The sequence below is a fragment of the Oryctolagus cuniculus genome, chromosome X (genome assembly GCF_051225735.1).
Source record: "Oryctolagus cuniculus isolate XC-2025 breed Fujian yellow rabbit chromosome X, ASM5122573v1, whole genome shotgun sequence".
Taxonomy (NCBI): Eukaryota; Metazoa; Chordata; class Mammalia; order Lagomorpha; family Leporidae; genus Oryctolagus; species Oryctolagus cuniculus.
The window spans coordinates 31,983,494-32,003,129 of NC_142888.1; the positions used below are offsets into that span (position 1 = coordinate 31,983,494).

General features: G+C 40.4%; 1 protein-coding gene across 3 annotated transcripts in view; it reads left to right on the plus strand.

Moving 5' to 3' along the window:
- The window catches only part of RP2 (RP2 activator of ARL3 GTPase), a 41,022-nt gene extending 21,822 nt beyond the window's left edge, over positions 1-19,200 (plus strand). The window contains exons 4-5 of one of the 3 annotated variants that reach the window (XM_051827050.3): positions 15,178-15,263; positions 16,632-19,200. In XM_051827050.3, the coding sequence (XP_051683010.1) occupies positions 15,178-15,263; positions 16,632-16,715 (170 nt within the window). In that variant the 3' untranslated portion in view covers positions 16,716-19,200. Of the gene's footprint in view, positions 1-10,794; positions 10,942-12,616; positions 12,649-15,177; positions 15,264-16,631 lie in introns of those variants that run through there. The other 2 variants (XM_089324408.1, XM_089324407.1) reach the window with 2 other exon arrangements.
- Positions 19,201-19,636: the final 436 nt, after the last annotated feature.

Here is a 19,636-nt window from a genome sequence, read left to right on the forward strand (position 1 = left end):
AAATTCTTAAAAAAAACCAGATACCCATAGGAAGAAGTAATCAAAGGCTGATTAGGTCATATAAGAAACTCACATGAGCCAGTTTGAATGATTTTCCACTCAACAAATGTGGGAAAATTTTTTTTTTTTTTTTTTTTTTTTTTTTTTTTTTGACAGGCAGAGTGGACAGTGAGAGAGACAGAGAGAGAAAGGTCTTCCTTTTTGCCGCTGGTTCACCCTCCAATGGCCGCCGCTGCAGCCGGCGCACCGCGCTGATCCTGGCAGGAGCCAGGAGCCAGGTGCTTTTCCTGGTCTCCCATGGGGTGCAGGGCCCAAGCACCTGGGCCATCCTCCACTGCACTCCCTGGCCATAGCAGAGAGCTGGCCTGGAAGAGGGGCAACTGGGACAGAATCCGGCGCCCCAACCGGGACTAGAACCCGGTGTGCCGGCGCCGCAAGGTGGAGGATTAGCCTATTGAGCCACGGCGCCGGCTCGGAAAATGTTTTAAAATATTTATTTTATTTGAAAGGAAAAGTGACAAAGAAAGAAAAAGATCTCTTGTCCACTGGTTCACTCCCCAAATGCCTGCAATAGCCAGAATTTGGCCAAGTAGAAACCAGGATCCTGGAACTCCATTGGGTCTCCTATGTGGGTGATAGGGACCCAAGAACTCAGGCAGTCTTCCGCAACTTCATTAGCAGAGAGCTGGATTGAAAGCAGAGCAGCTGGGACTCAAACTGGCACTCTGGGGCTGACGCCGCAGCTCACTAGGCTAATCCTCTGCCTTGCGGCGCTGGCACACCGCGTTCTAGTCCCGGTCAGGGCACCGGATTCTGTCCCGGTTGCCCCTCTTCCAGGCCAGCTCTCTGCTGTGGCCCGGGAAGGCAGTGGAGGATGGCCCAAGTGCTTGGGCCCTGCACCCCATGGGAGACCAGGAGAAGCACCTGGCTCCTGCCATCAGATCAGCGTGGCACACCAGCTGCAGCGCGCTGGCCACAGCGGCCATTGGAGGGTGAACCAACGGCAAAGGAACCCTTCTCTCTGTCTCTCTCTTTCTCACTGTCCACTCTGCCTGTCAAAAAAAAAAAAAAAAACAAAAAAAAACTGGCACTCTGATATGGGATGCTAACACCCCAGGCAGTGGCTTAACCTGGTATGCCACAATGCTGGCTCCAAATTTGGGACAATTTAACTGTCCAAAAGAAGAATGAAGGCAGTAATTTTTAAAAATAATTATTAATTTATTTAAAAGGTAGAGTTACAGAAAGGCAGAGGCAGAGAGAGAGTCTTCCATCTACTGGTTCACTCCCCAAGCCACAATGGCCAGAGCTGGGCTGATCTGAAGCCAGCAGCTTCCTCTGGGTCTCCCACAAGGGTGCTCAAGGACTTGGGCGATCTGCTGCTGCTTTCTCAGGCCATAGCAGAGAGCTAGATCAGAAGTAGAGCAGCCGGGACTCGAACCAGCGTCCTTATGGGATACCAGCACTGCAGGTGGCAGCTTTACCTGCTACACCACAGCACCAGCCCCAAAGGGAGTGATTTAAGAACAACAGAAACTCATAGTTCGTAGTGATAAATGAAAAAGGTGGGGAGATAATAAAAGAATGTTTGTTTGCTGCCATTGGAGGGTGAACCAACGGCAAAAGGAAGACCTTTCTGTCTCTCTCTCACTATCCACTCTGCCTGTCAAAAAAAAAATAATAATAAAAGTATAAGCTTTGAAATAATCACCATTTTCTAACCCTGATGTAATAAGTATTTCAGACAAAGCTTATCAGTGGATGCTAAAACTACTGGGGTGAAAATTATGAAGAGATAGGATATTTATACATTCTAATTCCAAGAGGAAGTATGCCTTGCAGCAGAGATTTGGTGATCACCATGTTAATCCAGAGATAAAACTTAGCTTCAGGTGATGGATAACCTGACATGTGTTTCTTCTGATGTAATGCAGTGAGAAATATGCAGCATCACCCGTGAAGTGTCAGTGCCAAAACTACTCATTTATTTAAGAGTCAGAGAAGATAGTGTGCATATGAGTGCGCATGCTCCCATCTGCTGGTTTACCTCCCAAATGCCTGCAGTGGTTGAGACTGGGCTGAGTCAAGGCTGAGAGCCCAAAACTCAATCCAAGTCTCCCACATGAGTGACAGGAACCCAATTACATAAGTTGTCACCACTGCCTCCCAGAGTCTGCATGAGCAGGAAGCTGAAATCAGAAGCTGGAGGTAAGTATCAAAGCTAGGCATTCTAATGTGGAATACAGGCATCTTTCAGCTAAGCCAAATGCCCACTCCATTGAAAGCATTTAACCTGAACCTAATGGAGTCAAGACTTAGCTTCTAATTTATAAAAAGGAAAAGAAATATGTTAATTGACACCATGAGGAAACAATGAGACAACTCCAAAATAGAAGCCATTCTACAAAACAGTGGGCTGGGTTTCTTCAGACAATGTCATGAAAAACAAATAGGGGAACTCTTCTAGATTAAAAGAGACTAAGGGGGCAGGCATTTGGCCTAGGGGTTAAGACTCTGGTTGAATTTCAACGATGCCTGCATCTCATATTGGAGCGTCTAGGTTCAATAGCTGGCTCTGGCTTCTGGCTCCAGCTACCTACTCATTTAAACCTTGGGAAGCAGTGATGGGGTGGTGGTCCAAGTAATTTGGTTCCCACATGGGAGACCTGGATTGAGTTCCTGCTCCCAGCTCTGGCAGCCTAGCCCAGGCCAAACTGTGGCAGGTACTGGGAGAGTGAAACAGCAGATGAGAGCATTCTTGTTCTCCCTCCCTCTCTCCCTCCCACTCCTTCCCTCTTAAGTTAAAAAAGACTAAAGGGACTGATTAACTAAATGTGATAAGTGATCTTGGAGCTATAGAACTGTAAAAGGCATTTTGAAGGCAACTTGGGAAGTGTGAAGATGACATAAAATATTGACTAACATCCTTAGATAAGATAATGGTATTGTAATCATGTAGGAGATACATGCTGAAGTGTCATGATGTCTGCTACTTTTAAATGATTCAGCAAAACAAAACAGTGTATGTGTTTACAGATGGTGTGTAGTATAAAACAAAGCAAATATGGTGAAATGTTAACTTTCTGTGAGTTTACATTATTCTTTCAGCTTTTCTATAATGAATAAGGATTTTACAAATAAAAAATTGGGGGGAAATTTTAAGTTACCCAATAGTATGTTGATTTATGTAGAATACTGAGCAGACTGTCAGTGGAGGTAACTCTAGTGGAAAACAAGTGGCCATCAGTCATGCTAAGGCAAGGTTTCAAAGTCTCTGCACTGACATTTTAGGTCAGATATTTTTGTTACTTGCGGCTGTCCTATGTATTATAGGATGTTTAGCAGCATCTCCAGCCTCTATCCACTAGGTGCCACTAATACTCCCTCTCCTCAATTGTGACAACTACAAATGTTTCCAGACATTGCCAAATGTTCTCTGGGGGGCAGAATTGCTCCCAGTTGAGAACCACTATTCTGAACTAAAGGTAGACTTATCCTTCGAAGATTCACTTTTAATAGTACCTCGGAATGTCTCAATTTTCCTCTTCAGTTAAAGTAGTCACAATTATTTGCTTTCAGTTAATAAGAGAATTCATAGGTTTTTTCACCTTGAGAATCTTCTAAACGTGACTATATAGGGTACTTGTAAAAATATATATTTCTGGGAGCAGGCAGTTAGCCTAGTGGTTAAGATGCCTGCCTCTCACATTGGAGTAACTTGGTTTGACTCCAGCTTCTTGCTAATACAGACTGTGGGAGGTAGCAGTGATGGCCCAAGTAATTGGGCTTCTGCTACCCACATGAGAGGACCTGAATGGGCCTCCACTTCAGGCCTGGCCCAGCCTCGGCCATTGTAGTATTTGAAGAGTGAACCAGTGTGTGGTCTCTATTTCTCTCTAAGTAAAAAAAAATACAAATATAAATTTCCAGCTTCTACCTCAGAAAGACTGATTCAGAAATCTCTGAGATGTAGCCTTGAACTCTGCATTTTCAGTAGTTTCCCAGATAATTGTAATGATCATTGAGACTTGGATTCCTTTGATTTAGAGCGTCATTCATCCATTCATTCAAGCATAGTAGATGAGGTCTAATAAGTAATAAAGATATAAAGTCAGGTAGCATAGGATCATGTAAGCCAGTGTAGAGACTTTGGCTTCTAGTCTGAATGAAATGAGAAGTTATTGAATGTTTTGGTTTTTTAAATAAACTTTTTATACTGGTATAATTTTAGGTTTTGGGGAAAATTACAAAAAGTTTCCATATACCCTTTGCCCAGCTTCCTCTAATGTTAGCATAACCATATAATCATGGTACATTGGCCAAAACAAATAAACTTATATTGGTAAAATAGTATTAACTCTATACTTTATTGATATTTCACCAATTGTTTCACTTAGAATTCAATCCAGGATCCCACATTACTTTTAGTTGTCATGTCTTCTTAATTTCCTCCGGTTTGTGAAAATGCTTCAGTCTTTTCTTATTTTTTGTAACCTTGAAATTTTGAGGGTTTTTTTTGTTTTTTGTTTTTTGTTTTTTAAAGATTTATTTTATTTACTTGAAAGACAGTTACAGAGAGAAGTAGAGACAGAGAGAAGTCTTCCATCAGCTGGTTCACTCCCCAGATGGCCGCAACAGCTGGAGCTGTGCCGATCCAAAGCCAGGAGCCAGGAGTCTCTTCCAGGTCTCCCATGCGGGTGCAGGGGCCCAAGGACTTGGGCCATCTTCTACTGCTTTCCCAGGCCACAGCAGAGAGCTGGATCAGAAGAGGAGCATCCCATATGGGATGCTGGCGCTTCAGACCAGGGCTTTAACCCGCTGTGCCACAGCACCGGCCCCAACCTTGAAAATTTTGAAAAGTATCAGCTGGCTATTTTGTAGAAATGTTTCTCGGATTAGAGTTGTCTAATTTTTTCTCTGGTTAGACCAGGGTTGTAATAGGTTTTTGGGAAGAGGTGAAGTGCCCTTCACATAGTCACATCATATCACATCACATCATGAGGCAATAGGATATGAACATGAGGTGGTATCTGCCACATTTCACTAATGTAAACTTTCTGTGTTTCCCTTTCCATACTTGGAGTCACTGAGTCACAAAGATCCGCCCATGTTCAAGGAGAGGAAAGTTAAGATCTACCTCCTGGAGACAGGGATATTTACATACATTATTTGGAATACTTCTGTAAAAAAGATTACTGAATTCTAACCCATTTGTTTACTCAATCATTGGTTTCTATCAGTATTGACTCATAGGTACATATTTTATTCTTTAGGTTATTATCAAGAACTATCAAATTGTTCCAGTTTTAGCCCTTGGGAGCTCTTTTAGGATGGCTCCTCTGTCACTTTGACATGCCCTCATCCTTCTGATTTTCAAACACTTCCTTACTTTCTAAATCTGTAAGGTATTCCAGGCTCATCCTGTTATTTTCCTTGCCCCAGAACTACTATCAACTATTTCTCCAAGGAGTCCTCATCCCATTTATTCTACAGTGGTAGTTAGAATCTAAGATATGAGTGCTAGATGTGCCCATTACTACCAAGATGTCACTGGTTCTAGGTTTTTCAACAGAGTTAAGAAATATATGTATTGAATATTAAGCCGTGTGCACTCAAAAATCTATAATTAGTTCTGAATGGATATACCTTAGAGCAGAGGTGGAAAGCCTTTTTTTTTTTGCCAAGGGCCGTTTGGATACTTATAATATCATTCACACGCCATATAAAATTATCATCTTAAAAGTTAGCCTACTATGGATTTGTTGAATATTGAGTCCCACCTATGGTTGCCTTGGCAGGACCAGACCAAATGATTTCACTGGCCTTGTACAGTCCACAGGCCAGATGTTCCCTGCCTTAGAAATACTGTAGATGCATTTCCAGACCACCACAATAAAGTGAATGTTGTAATAAAGAAAATCAGAAGAGTTTTCTTCTAGTGCATATGAAAGTTATGTTTATAGCCTGTTTGTAGTCTATTAAGTGTGTAATATATTACACAACATTCAAGAAAATAGTGTACAAACCTTCATTGAAAAATATTGCTTTTAGCCGGCGCCGTGGCTCAATAGGCTAATCCTCCACCTTGCGGCGCCGGCACACCGGGTTCTAGTCCCGGTTGGGGCGCCGGATTCTGTCCCGGTTGCCCCTCTTCCAGGCCAGCTCTCTGCTATGGCCAGGGAGTGCAGTGGAGGATGGCCCAGGTGCTTGGGCCCTGCACCCCATGGGAGACCAGGAAAAGCACCTGGCTCCTGGCTCCTGCCAGGATCAGCGCGGTGCGCCGGCTGCAGCGGCGGCCATTGGAGGGTGAACCAACGGCAAAGGAAGACCTTTCTCTCTCTGTCTCTCTCTCACTGTCCACTCTGCCTGTCAAAAAAAAAAAAAAAAAAAAAAAAAAAAAAATATTGCTTTTAAAAACTAACAATGATGTGATTTTTTTTGTTTGGTGGAGGGTCTTGCCTTGGTTTCGATGGTTGCTGACTGGTCAGGGTGATGGTTGTTGACATTTGGGGTGGCTGTGGAAATTTCTTAAAATAAGACAACAGTGAAGTTTGGCTCATTGATTGACTCTTCCTTTCACAAAAGATTTCTCTGTAGCATGCAGTGCTATTTGATTGCATTTTACTCACAGAAGTATTTTTAAAATTGGCACCAGTCCTTTCAAATTCTGCTGTTGCTTTATCAGCTAAGTTTGTGTAATACTATGTAATCCTTTGTTGTCCTTTGAGCAGTATTCAGAGCATTTTCCCCAGGAGGAGAGTCCATCACAAGAAACTACTTTGTAGTTTGATAAGAAGCAGCTCTTCATCTGGTAATGCTTTATCATGAGAAGTGCAGAAATTCAATCACATGTTCAGGCTGCACTTCCAATTCTAGTTCTCCTGCTATTTCTGCCACATCTGCAGTTACTTCTTATACTGATGGGTTGAATCTCTCAAAGTTATCCATGAACATTGGAATGAACTTCTTCCACATGCCTGTTAATGTTGTTATTTTGACCATCATGTTCTTAATGGCATATAGAATGGTGCGTCCTTTTCAGAGGCAATTTACTTTGCCCAGATCTGTCAGAGGAATCACTATCTATGGCAGCCAAGGACTTACAAATATATATTTCTTAAAATTATACTTGAAAGTCTAATTTGCTCCTTGATCCATGGGCTACAGAATGGATGTTTTATCTCCATTAGAGCTCTTGGGTGACCAAGTGCATTGTCAGTGAACAGGAATATTTTGAAGTAGGTCTCAAGAGTGGGCTTAAGATACTCAGAAGCCGTGTTGTTAACAGTTGTACTGTCATCCAGGCTTCTTTGTTCCATATATACAGCATAAGCAGAGTAGATTTAGTATAATTCTTAAGAGCTTTAGCATGTTTAGAATGGCCAGTAAGCATTGGTTTCAACTTAAAGGTTATCAACTACATTTGCCTCCAACAAAAAGTCAGCCTGTCCTTTGAAGACAGGCATTGGCTTTTCCTCTGTCGCTATGAAAGTGCTAGATTACATCTTCTGTTTCATGTATACTGCACATCTGTTGTTTAGTGCAGCCACTTTCATCACTTATCTTAGCTAGATCTGAGTAACTTGCTGTAGCTTCTACATCAGCACTTACTGCTGTACCTTGCACTTTTATGTTGTAGACAGTAGCTTTCCTTAAACCTCATGAGCCAACCTCTACTAGCTTCATACTTTTTTTCTTGCAGCTTCCTCATCTCTCTCAACTTTCACAGAATGAATAGAGTTAGGGTCTCACTCTGAACTAGGCTTTGATTTAAGGGAATGTTACAATTAGATCTTCTGTCCAGACCACTAAATCTTTCCATTTCAGTAACAAGGCTGTTTTTCTTTCTTATCATCTATGAATTCAGTGAAGCAGCACTTTTAATTTCCATGAAGAACTTTTTTCTGGGGGCCAATGATGTGGCATAGAGGTGAAGCTGACACCTGCAACACCAGCATCCAATATGCGTGCTGCTTCAAGGCCTGGCTGCTCCACTTCTTATTCAGCTCCCTGTTAATGTGCCTGGGAAAGCAGTGGAAAATGACCCAAGTATTTGGGCCCCTGCCACTCATGTGGGAGATCCAGATGCTCCTGGCTTCAGCCTGGCCCAGCCCTGGCTGTCACAGCCATTTTGAAAGTAAAACAGTGGATGGAAGATATTCATTCCTCTCCCTCTCCCTCTCCCCCTCCCCCTCCCCCTCCCCCTCCCCCTCCCCCTCCCCCTCCCCTTTTTTAGATTCCACATGTAATTGAGATCATATACTATTTGTTCTTTTCTCTTTGTAATTTATTTCATTTAGCATTATGTCCTCCAAGTTCCTGCATGTGTTCCAAATGGCAGGATTTCGTTTTTTTAAAAGATTTACTTATTTATTTGAAAGACAGTGAGATCAGACAGAGAGATCTTCCATTTGCTGGTACCCCTCCCCCCCAATGCCTGCAACAGCCAGGACTGGGCCAGGAGCCAGGAACTCTACCCATATCTCCCACATGGCTGGCAGGAACCCAAGAGCTTGGACCATCATCTGGTTGCCTCCCAGGTACTTTTAGCAAGAAGCTAGATTGGAAGCACAGAGTAGCCTAGACTCAAACCTTCACTCTAATATGGAATGTGGGCATCACAAATGGTAGCTTAACCCACTGTGCCATAACACCTGCCCCCATGAATCTCCTTTTTCAGTGCTGCATAACATTCCTGTGTGTGTCCCCCACATTTTCTGTATATATTCATCTGTTAACATACCTAGGCTGATTTTGTGTCTAGGCTGTTAATGTTGCAGTGAACACAGGAATACAGATATCTCTTAAAGATAGTAATTTTACTTCCTTTGGATATATAATTAGAACTGGGATTACTGGATCATACAGTACTTTTTTTTGAGGAACTTCCATACTGTTTTCCATAATGACTGTACAATTTACATTCACACAGTGTACAAATATTCATTTTTTCCATATCCTCACCAACACTTGTCTCTTTTCTTTTTGATAATAGCTATCCTAACGTGTTTGAAATATCTCATTGTGGATTTGGCTTGCATTTCCCTGATGATTGGTGGTGTTGAATGCTTTTTCTTGTGATGGTTATCATTTTATTTGATAATTTTTTTTGACAGGCAGAGTGAGACAGTGAGAGAGAGAAAGGTCTTCCTTCTGTTGGTTCACCCCCAAAATGGCCACTATAGCCGGCGCGCTGCACCTATCCGAAGCCAGGAACCAGGTGCTTCCTCCTGGTCTCCCATGCGGGTGCAGGGTCCAAGCACTTGGGCCATCCTCCACTGCACTTCTGGGCCACAGTAGAGAGCTGGACTGGAAGAGGAGCAACTGGACAGAATCCGGCACCCCAACTGGGACTAGAACCCGGTGTGCCGGTGCCACAGTAGGATGATTAGCCTAGTGAGCCATGGCACCGGCCATTTTATTGATAATTTCAAAGATGCCAAAAGCAAGCATTTGGCATAACATTTAAAATGTCATGTGGCCCTAAACAGCACTCTGACCTCAGAATCAGCCCTTAAGGCATTTGGATCTGGCTAAAAAGCCCATGAGAGCATTTCAAGCATGGCAAACCAAGACCCTGTGGCAAAAAATGTTCTACATGAAAGCTCTCTGTGAATGAGACCCCAGTGGAAAGAAGGGGCCATCTAAGAAGGATCTACTTTTCTCTGAAGGGAAGAAAGGACTCCCACTTTGCTTATGGCCCTGTCTAAATACTAACAGAGTTTGTGGACTCAAAAGGCTTCCATAGCCTTGGCAGCTCATTTTAAGAGAGGGGGTGATCACTGACATCAGAAATAAGAGCTAATTGTTAAATCAACAACAGGGGGCCAGCACTGTGGCATAGCGGGCAAGGCCGCCACCTGCCCGCTATGCCGGCATCACATGTTGGTGCCAGTTCGTGTCCCGGCTGTTCCACTTCCAATCCAGCTCTCTGCTGTGGCCTAGTAGGAGAGGGGTAGTAGAGGATGGCTTGAGTCCTTGTGCCCCTGCACCCACGTATGAGGCCCGGAGGAAGCTCCTGGCTCCTGGCTTCAGATTGGCACAGCTCTGGCCATTGTGGCCATCTAGGGAGTGGGCCAGCAGATGGAGGACCTCTTTCTTTCTCTCTCTCTGCTTCTGCTCTCTGTGACTCTGCCTTTCAAATAAATAAACGGGTAAATCTTCAAAAAAAATAATAACAGGAGTCAGTGTGCACTTACTCCTCATGTAGGACCTCTGTCTTTAATGAGTTGTACTATGAGAATTAACTGTAAAACCTGTTTTCAAACAGTACTTTATACTTTGTGCATGTGGGTGCAAATTTTTGAAATCTCTACTTAGTATAGAGTTGCTTTTCTTTATATAAAGTTAATGAAAAATGAATCTCAATGAAGAATGGGATGGGAGAGAGGGAGTAGGAGGTGAGACAGGAGTGGGGGTGGGAGGGCGGGTATAGGGGGAAAGAACCGCTATATTCCTAAAGCTGTACCAGTTAAATTTGTAATCATTAAATAAAAGCTTTCTTTTAAAAAAAAAAAAAGCCACGTGGGATGCCCACATCCCATATTAGAGTGCCTGGGTTCAAGTCCCAGCAGTCTCTCCCATTCCAGCTTCCTGCTCTTGTGCACCCTGGGATGAAGCAGTGATTGCTCAACTACTGAGGTCCCTGCCACCCATGTGGGAGACCCAGGTTGAGTTCCAAGGTCCTGGCTTTGGCCTGGGCCAGCCCCAGCTATTGTAGGCATTTGGGGAGTGAACCAGTGGGTGGGGAGATCAATCGATTGATATGCTCTCACTCACTCACTCTCTCTAAAGCTTCACCTGGGGCCAGTATTGTGGTGTAGCAGGTAAAGCCGCCACCTGCAGTGCCAGCATTCCATATGGGCGTTGATTCAAGTCCTGGCTGCTCCACTTCCGATCCAGCTCTCTGCTATGGCCTGGGAAAGCAGTAGAAGATGGCCCAAGTCCTCGGGCCCCTGCACCCGCGTGGGAGACCCAGGAGAAGCTCCTGGCTCCTGGCTTTGGATCGATGCACTCCAGCCATTGTGGCCATTTAGGGAGTGAAGCAGCAATGGAAGGCCTCTCTCTCCCTCTGCCTCTCCTTCTCTCTCTGTGTTTGTTGTACTTTTAGCGATTGATTCATGCATCCTTTTGGTAATGACTTACTGTAGAGTTTCCTGTCAGTTTTCCCCCATGGAATACTAAAGCCATTGATTATTGTTACTTGAACCAATTATTTTAATGAGTTGCAAAATTATTATTTTGAAACACTGTCAGTGCCTCTGCATTTACTAATGAATGTTAACAACTTTTCTTGTACAATAGGCCTGTTAGGTTTACTTGAATATGCTTCATATCAGAAAAAATAAAGAGAAAAGTAAGCATTGATTTTCAGAGTATTTAATTGGTATCTCGGCAACCTCCAGGGTATCCAGAGAGTTTATTTTTTCTTGTGGGGCCGGCACTGTGTGTAGTAGGTTAAGCTTCCACCTGTGGCACCAGCATCCCATATGGGCACCAGTTCATGTTCTGGCTGCTTCTCTTTAGATCCAGCTCTCTGCTTGTGGCCTAGGAAAGCAGCAGAGGATGGCCCAAGTGCTTGGGTCCCTGCATCCAAGTGGGAGACCCAGAGTAAGCTGGCTCCGGATTGACTCAGCTCCAGCCATTGTGGCCATTTGGGGAATGAACTAGCAGATGGAAGACCTCTCTCTCTCTCTCCCTCTCTGTCTGTAACTCTGCCTTTCAAATAAATAAATAAATCTTAAATGTTTTTGTTTTATTTATTTGAAGGCAGAGAGACAGATAAACAGATCTCCCATCTGCTGGTTTACTCATCAGATGCCCACAGTAGCTATGGCTGGGCCAAGCCAAAGCCAGGAGAGGAACTCAATCCAGGTTTCCCGCCAAGTGGATGGGATCCAAATATGGAGTGTGCTTTAGCAGGAAGCTGGAATGGAAACAGGAGCTGTGACTTGAACCCAGGCAGTCTGATATGGGATGTGGTTGTCCCAAGCAGCGTCTTAACCCCTATGCCAAACACCCAGCCTCTCCAGTGAGTTTTATATATCTCCTTTTATCTAAGTATCATTATGAACTCATGACTTTTCATACATTCAGTTTTAACAAATTAGTCATTATTCCTTTTGATCTTATGTCTCATCTTTGGCCATTGGGAGCCCCTCAGGCTGGCTTCTATATTCTTTTGATAGAACTCCATTGGCCTTTGAGAGCTTTATTGCTTTTTGGCTGAACAAAGTTCTAGGTCAGTCTTAATCCATTTCTTGACCATCCATTTGTCTTAAGACAATTCAGTTATTTTTAGTGAGAAATCATATTTAGGAAAACATGTTAGGTGCTTTGCATGTATTACTAGATTGTTACTTCTTTTAGATGTTTTTCAGTGGACAGAGAAACTATATTTTTAAACAGGAAAAGAGATCATGAGTTCACACTGATGTTTCTAAATGAAAGTTTAAGAGTATAGGCCTTTCTTTTATAAAGTTAGCTATGTTTAATTTTTAAAAAATGTACAGGAGAGGGGCCAGCATCATGGTGCAATGGGTTAAGTCACTGCCTGGGACACCAGCAGCCCATATGAGCTCCAGTTCAAGTCTCGGCTGTTCTACTTCCATTTCAGCTCTCTGCTAATGCGCCTGGGAAAGCAGCAGAAGATGGCCCAATTGCCACCCACATGGAAGACCTGGATAGTGTTCCAGGCTCCTGGCTTCAGCCTGGCTCAGCCCTGGCTATTGCAGCCATTTGGGGAGTGAACCAGCAGATGGAAGAGATATCTCCCCTGCTCCAACTCTGCCTTTCAAATAAATAAATAAATCTTTTTAAAAAAATGTATAGGAAGTCCTTCTCTAAGATCTTTCTAACCTTATCAATTAGATCTTTTATTTTAATGGAAAATGTTAAATAAAAAGTAGACTAGTATAAGGAGCCCCTATGCCTACTTCCCAACCTTAAACAATTACCAACTCATAGCCAACATAAGGCTTTTACTTAAACTTTTTATGTATACTTTTCTGTTATTCTGAAAATTTGGCTCCTTAATGATATCAATTCACTTATTATATAATATGCATGTAATGGTTTCAGAATAATAGCAAAGTTCACTAGTAAAAGTGAGATTATTGACTGAAGGTTTAAGATTTCTTTCTGTCTTCCTGTCATTGGACTATATCCCACAGAATGTATACAGGCAAAATTTGCCTCATATTGGTGATTGGATCAATTCATTTCTCTGTGTGGTCATGTCAGTAACTTGATACACACTTAAACGTATTTGTTTCCATTTGTTTTCCATTTATGCAGACTGTTTTTGCTTTTCTTTTTAATTTCTTTATTTGAGAGAGTTACAGTGAGAGGAAGAGACAGACAGAAAGGTCTTCCTTCCATTGGTTCACTCCCCAAATGGGCACAACAGCCCAGAGCTGCGCCAATCCAAAGCCAGAAGTCAAGAGCCAGGAGCTTCTTCTGGGTCTCCCACACGAGTGCAGGGGTCCAAGGGGTTGGGCCATCTTCTGCTTTCCCAGGCTATAGCAGAGAGCTGGATCAGAAAAGGAGCAGCCGGGACTAGAACTGGCGCCCATATGGGATGCTGGCGCTGCAGGTGGAGGATTAACTTACTGCGCCATGGTACCAGCCCCTTGCTTTTCTTTTCAATAGTCCATTTTGAATTTTTGAGGCAATTAGATGGGATCCATGTCAAAATTACTTGAGAAGGTACGCTCAGAGAAGTTTCACTTCTATCACTTCCACTTGTACCCTCTCTTCTATATGTAAACATTTTTTTTCCTCAGTATTTTTTTTTTACATCAAATGATCTAAAACAGATCCATGGGTTGGGATAGGCAATCTAATCTAAGAACCTTTTCCTGTCAGCCTCCATTTAGAATTGTGCACCCCCTGCAACTCACTCATCTCTTGTTTGTTAACCCTCTTATTACCTGCCTCCTCCATAGAACCTTGTTAGGAAAAAGAAAATGTACCTGCTTACCCTCTTTTCTTTACTCAGTACCTGTCCTGATCTGTACAGTGTAATTTTGAAAAACTCATACTTTAACTCATTCTCTATATCTCAGTGTATGGTTGACAGTTAAATACCCTGCCTTTTCTGTATCTGTTGTCTGTATTTAATAACAAGACTCCGGCTACTTTGGTGCTCAGTGTAATGTGATCTTTCCTTTCTCATCCTCATACCTTGTCTTGTGGCACATAAATACATTCAATTTCATATTCATTCACCTTAGTATTGTATTAGTATTTCAGTACTCTATGCTTTGCAGTTGTTTAATGTGTTTCTGTATGTTTTCAAAAAATGTGTAGTTCTCTAGAAATCAGGACTTATCTATTACTGGAGGGAAAAAGCAAATCTGTTAGGAATATAGGGGTAGCTGAATAAATATTGATTGAATTAAAGGACATATTTTGCTTGGCTAACTTACGACCATACTTGCCAACAATTTGATAACACTAGTGCCAATGCTACACTTCAATCCAAGCTGACCAAAGATTAAATCATGACTCTTTATTCCAAAATTTAAAGTACAGGTACTTTTGAAACTATTAGATTAATGTATGGAAAAGGAGTCTCAATTTTAAAAAAAGTACAAATATTCTGTCCAGCGGACCAAAAACAAAAACCTAGTCTTTGTTTCTAGAATGTAGCTGTAAAATACACTCCAGGAAAATGCTTTCAGATGGCTGTTACTTTTGGTGCCTGGCCTCAATTCCTATTTGGCTTAGCTCCATTATTGGTGGCCCAGAACTTGGCTGGTAAGTAGGAGACTTGGACGCAAGCCTGGCTGCCTGGCACAACCTACTTATGTTGACTTGGATTGCTTTTGATCTTATTTGCTATTTTATCAACTATTCTTTGTACTGCTGAATGAGTAGAGTTTCTGTGGTTTTTATAGAGGAATTAAAACAAGAAAAGCCAGACTATTTACAACACTTTAAAAATGTGACACTAGTCCTATAATAGCACTGAAGTTACTCATCGTGGGATGAGAGTCTATGTTAATTTGTTTTATGATGAGAGTAGGAAGAAGCAGCTGAGGTGATGTGTCCCATCTGTCTACTTCCCTCTTTTTTCTCACCCCCAAAGAAGATGCTGGAGATTCTTCAGGGTAGATTAATTTTAGCATATATTTGTATTCATGCTAAGAAAACACTTCTTGGGTTTGCTTATAGGTCCTGTTATTGCTTTGGAGTTTAACGGAGATGGTGCTGTAGAACAATGTCAACTTATTGTAGATGAGATCTTCAGTGGGACCAAGGTACAAGATTTTATTGAGTATATTTCAATATGTCTTTTTATTTCATCTCCTTTTCTTTATAATCAGTTAGTACTTTTATCCCCTGGTGTTGCTTGAGATTTAAAAAAAAAATAGCAGATCTTGATTTTTAGTACCTATGGTAAAAATTGAGAACTAAGCTTTGCTTTTTCCTTGCCAAACTAAAACTTTAATTGCTAAAAAGAACACAGAATAAGAATCTACTTAATAAAGTCCTTCGGTAGTATATTTTCTCAAGAAAAATTATCAAATGTCTCTTTAAGACATTTATTAAACTGGTAATATGTTGAAAACTATTTTATTTATAAAATTGTATTCTTTAGACAATCCTGCTGACTGACCAGGGTTCATTTTTTATTTGCTTTAGTAATGCCTCATCAGAAATTGCACTTGGGTTTATTACATGTGAACATTTTGTAAACATGTTGACGAGGTTGCTGTATCTAAGAATTTTAGACTTACTAACTTAAAAATGAATCATATAAAAGAAGATTAAATGAATCAATATATAATTGACTTTTTAAATATCTGAGAGGAATTTTTTGTTTTGTTCTCTTATTTGGCTTAAGTTTCCTTGAATTTGTAAAATTTAAGGTACTTAGTCTTTGGTCTCATTTTATCATCACAGTAGTACCGAGGGAGAGGGGAAATATCAGATTAAATAGAGAAGGAAGCTGAGAGGTGAAATGGTTATATGATTTGAAGTTTTCAGAGTTGAATTGTTCAGAGATTATATAATCCAACTTTGTCATCATCAGTTATGGAAACTGAGCCAAGAGAGGTTATTGAATTGCCAGCATTATACAGCTAGTTTATGATAAAACTATAATACAACTCAGGTCTTTAATTACTGGCTGACCTTTGAAAAGGCTGCTTTTGAAGGATTCTGTTGAATACTGCTTTATCAATGTTAGAAAATAGTTTATTTAAAATTAGTAATATATCTTTAGCAGCTTTGAAAAGGATAATCCCAGATTTTGCTTCTCAGCCTACTGAGTTTATTTGAAAAAGCAAGAGTTCTTTAAATAAACCTTCTTATTCAGTAGCTTTCATAATATTGTGTATTCTACTAAACAGTAAACTTATAAATGTAATAAAGCAGAGCTAAAGTGTTAGGAAAACAAACACCTCAACTAAATCACAAATACTTGGAAAAGAACTTAAATACATAGTAGCCATTGAAACCATATTGCATGGGTTCTAAAAAAAATCTACAGATTAAATAGTATAAATGATGTACTTGCATTTTTTAAATAATAAGCTTGTGACTTTGTGGAGAATGTGGGCTTTGGGCTTTGGCATTTGGAGATCACTAGCATTTATTTTTTGTTTCTTTTATATTTAAAATAGATGTTTGTATCAGAAAGCAAAGAGACAGCGTCTGAAGATGTAGACAACTTCTACAATTTTGCTGATGTACAAATGGGCATGTGAAGTACAATGTGGAACCAAAGACTTGGGATGGAGCCCTTTCTAACTTGAGTATATAAAATTTGATAACATAATTTTGTGTATTGGCAATGGTTTGTACTAATGCTAAAATTGCTGGAGTATTTTTAATAAATTGCTGAATTCTGCATCATTTACTTGAGGTACAAAAGTGATTCATTTTAAATAAAGTAGTTTTAATCACTTGAACCTACTTCAGTAAGCTTACAGTCTTCCTCTGCATATGATACTCTAATTAGAAAATATAAGTGGCTAACCGTTCATGAGTTTAGTCCTAAGTGTTCTGTTAAATTTCTAATAATTTGAACTTTCCTCATTGCTCCATGATATTTGTTTGAAAGTATATTTCATTCAATGCGTATATTATCTTTTTTTTAATTCAGAGGGACAGAGGGATTTGTCACTAGTTGATCAGTTAAACTGTGTACTTTTGTCCATGTATATATATAGTCAGTTAAATAATTGCTTCCCACTTGCATTATTTGGCAAATGAGATTTTGTACCTGGAGTTGATATAATACTTTGTATATTAATTTTTTAAGGAAATGGGTGTTTGATAACAACCTTTGCAAATAACTCTACTAACTGATGTTGGTATAGCTATTTAAAGACTACTCTGTAAGTAGTCGGACTATTTTAATAAATTCCTCATTGTTTTTTAATACAACTGCTAGATGACTCTTTTGCTTCCTGGTGAGAGAAGGCATATGCAACACTAACATTATAGAAGTTCAATCGCCAGCAGCTGTTTTATCAGTGCTTGTGAGCTATCCAGAGAATTAGGACAAAACCTTGTGACATTTAGTTAAGAAATACTTGGGCATTAAGTTATGTAGGTTATTAAAAAGCTTGATACATGTGACTTTTATTAGATATAACATTCATTTCAAGTAATGTTCAAATATGATAAAATTATTTTCGTTGCTTTAAAGCATTGTTTCCCAAATACACTTAATCATACTAACTTACCAAGAAGCAGGCGAGAGCACCTTGTTTAAAAATCAGTCTCAGAAGTAGTCCTCAGATGTGCGGATTCAGTCCTCAGAGGAAGCCATTCTAAGGACTATGTTGTAATCTAACAGAAGTTCAGCAGGTGCTGTTAGGTTGCTCTCGTGAGAAAGAACTGAACCTGCCCTCCCCATACCCAAATAGCAGCTTTCAGAGGCCTATTTTTAAAAGGAATTTGCAATTTAATTCTATTTTGATAAATCTAAGATTGAAAATAGCCACTTGTAAACATGACTTTTCTGATTGTCACTAAAAACGCATTTTCATATTTCAAATGTTTTGGAGACTTTCAGGTTAATTTATAACTACTGCATTGAATTGTGTGTTGATGTGCAGAAAGAAGCCATTGCAAGACCTTCCACTTTAATAACATGGAGCACCCAATCTGTGCCTGGCCTCCTGCTAACCATGAGCATTGAATCATTTCAACTCTTTTATAAGAGCATTCTATCTTACAAAATCAGCATGATTTCATAAGGTACAAATAAAAATCGGTGACAGGTTTAATATAAACTTGATCATAATTTACAAATGGTCCTTGCAAATAGAGGACGTTAACTTTTCCCTTAGTTAAGCTCATTTAAGTATTCCTTCCTGTCATGATTATATTATTATATTATATTATTAAACACATTTAAAATAATCACAGTACTTGGGTTTTTCAAAAATAAAATACAATGTTATACAAAACTATAAATTGATTTTGTTTTATCTATGGTATTTTGGCAAAAACAAATATAAGGGAGATTTTAATTTAAAATTTTCCACTAGATTTAGTGGCTAACCAAAGCCTAAACTTTTATACTCTTCAGTTAGATAAGAGCCTTTCCCAAGTTTAATTTGTTTTGAAACACAGTCATTTGCCTTCTGAATGTTTGAAAAAATTTTAAAAAATAGGTAGTGCTGGGATGCGCATTTGGCCTAGTGGTAAAGATATTGGATATGATGCCTACATTCCATGTTCAGAGTGCCTGGCTCTGGCTTCTGCCTCCAGCTTCCTGCTAATGCACACACAGGGAAGCAGCAGTGATGGCTCAACTAATTGGGCCTCTGCCACCCACAAGGGAGACCTGGATAGAGTTCCCAGTTCCTGGCGTTAGTTCCCGCCCAGCCCCAGCTGTTGCAGGTGTTTAGAAGTGAAACAGCAGGTAGAAGACCCTTCTCTCTCTCAAAAGAAAAATAAATAGTGCTATGACAGTTTTTCCTATAATTCTAAACTTTGATAGTAATCAGAATGTACTATATTTCATTTCTGAATAGCTTTTGGAATCATGAAGAACTATTAGTGATGAAAAATTAGTATTAAGTTATACATATATGTTTATACATTAGCTTATTTCTCTTGCATTAGTAGTATTGTTTTTATTTTATTTCTGTATATTTATGTTTAGCTTTTGTATGTAATTTATCTAATGTTTATAAAATGATTTATAATAAAAGTTAAAATGAAAATGGCTTAAAACTAATTTTTGAAGAGCATTTCTTTAACATACATTTACTCATACATGTGCCAAAATTTGGCACAGTTTTTAAATATTAAAAGCATCATGGTCTATAGGCCTAAGTTGTGCAGAGGGTTAAACTGCTGTTTGTGATGCCTGCATTCCATAGCAGAATGCTGTTTGAGTCTTGTGTACCCTGCTTCTGACCCAGAGTCCTGCTAATACACCTGGGAAGGCAGTGGGTTATGGCCCAAGAGTCTGGACTCCTGTCACCCAGATGGAGTTTCTGGCTCCTGGCTTCAGCCTGGCCCAGCCCTGGCTGTTGTGGCCATCTGGGGAGTAAACGAGCAGATGGAAGACCTCTCTCTCTCTATCTCTCCCTCTCTTGCTGTCTGTCACTCTGCCGTTCAAGCAAACAAATCTTTTTAAAATATAGTACAATGGTCTAATGAATGT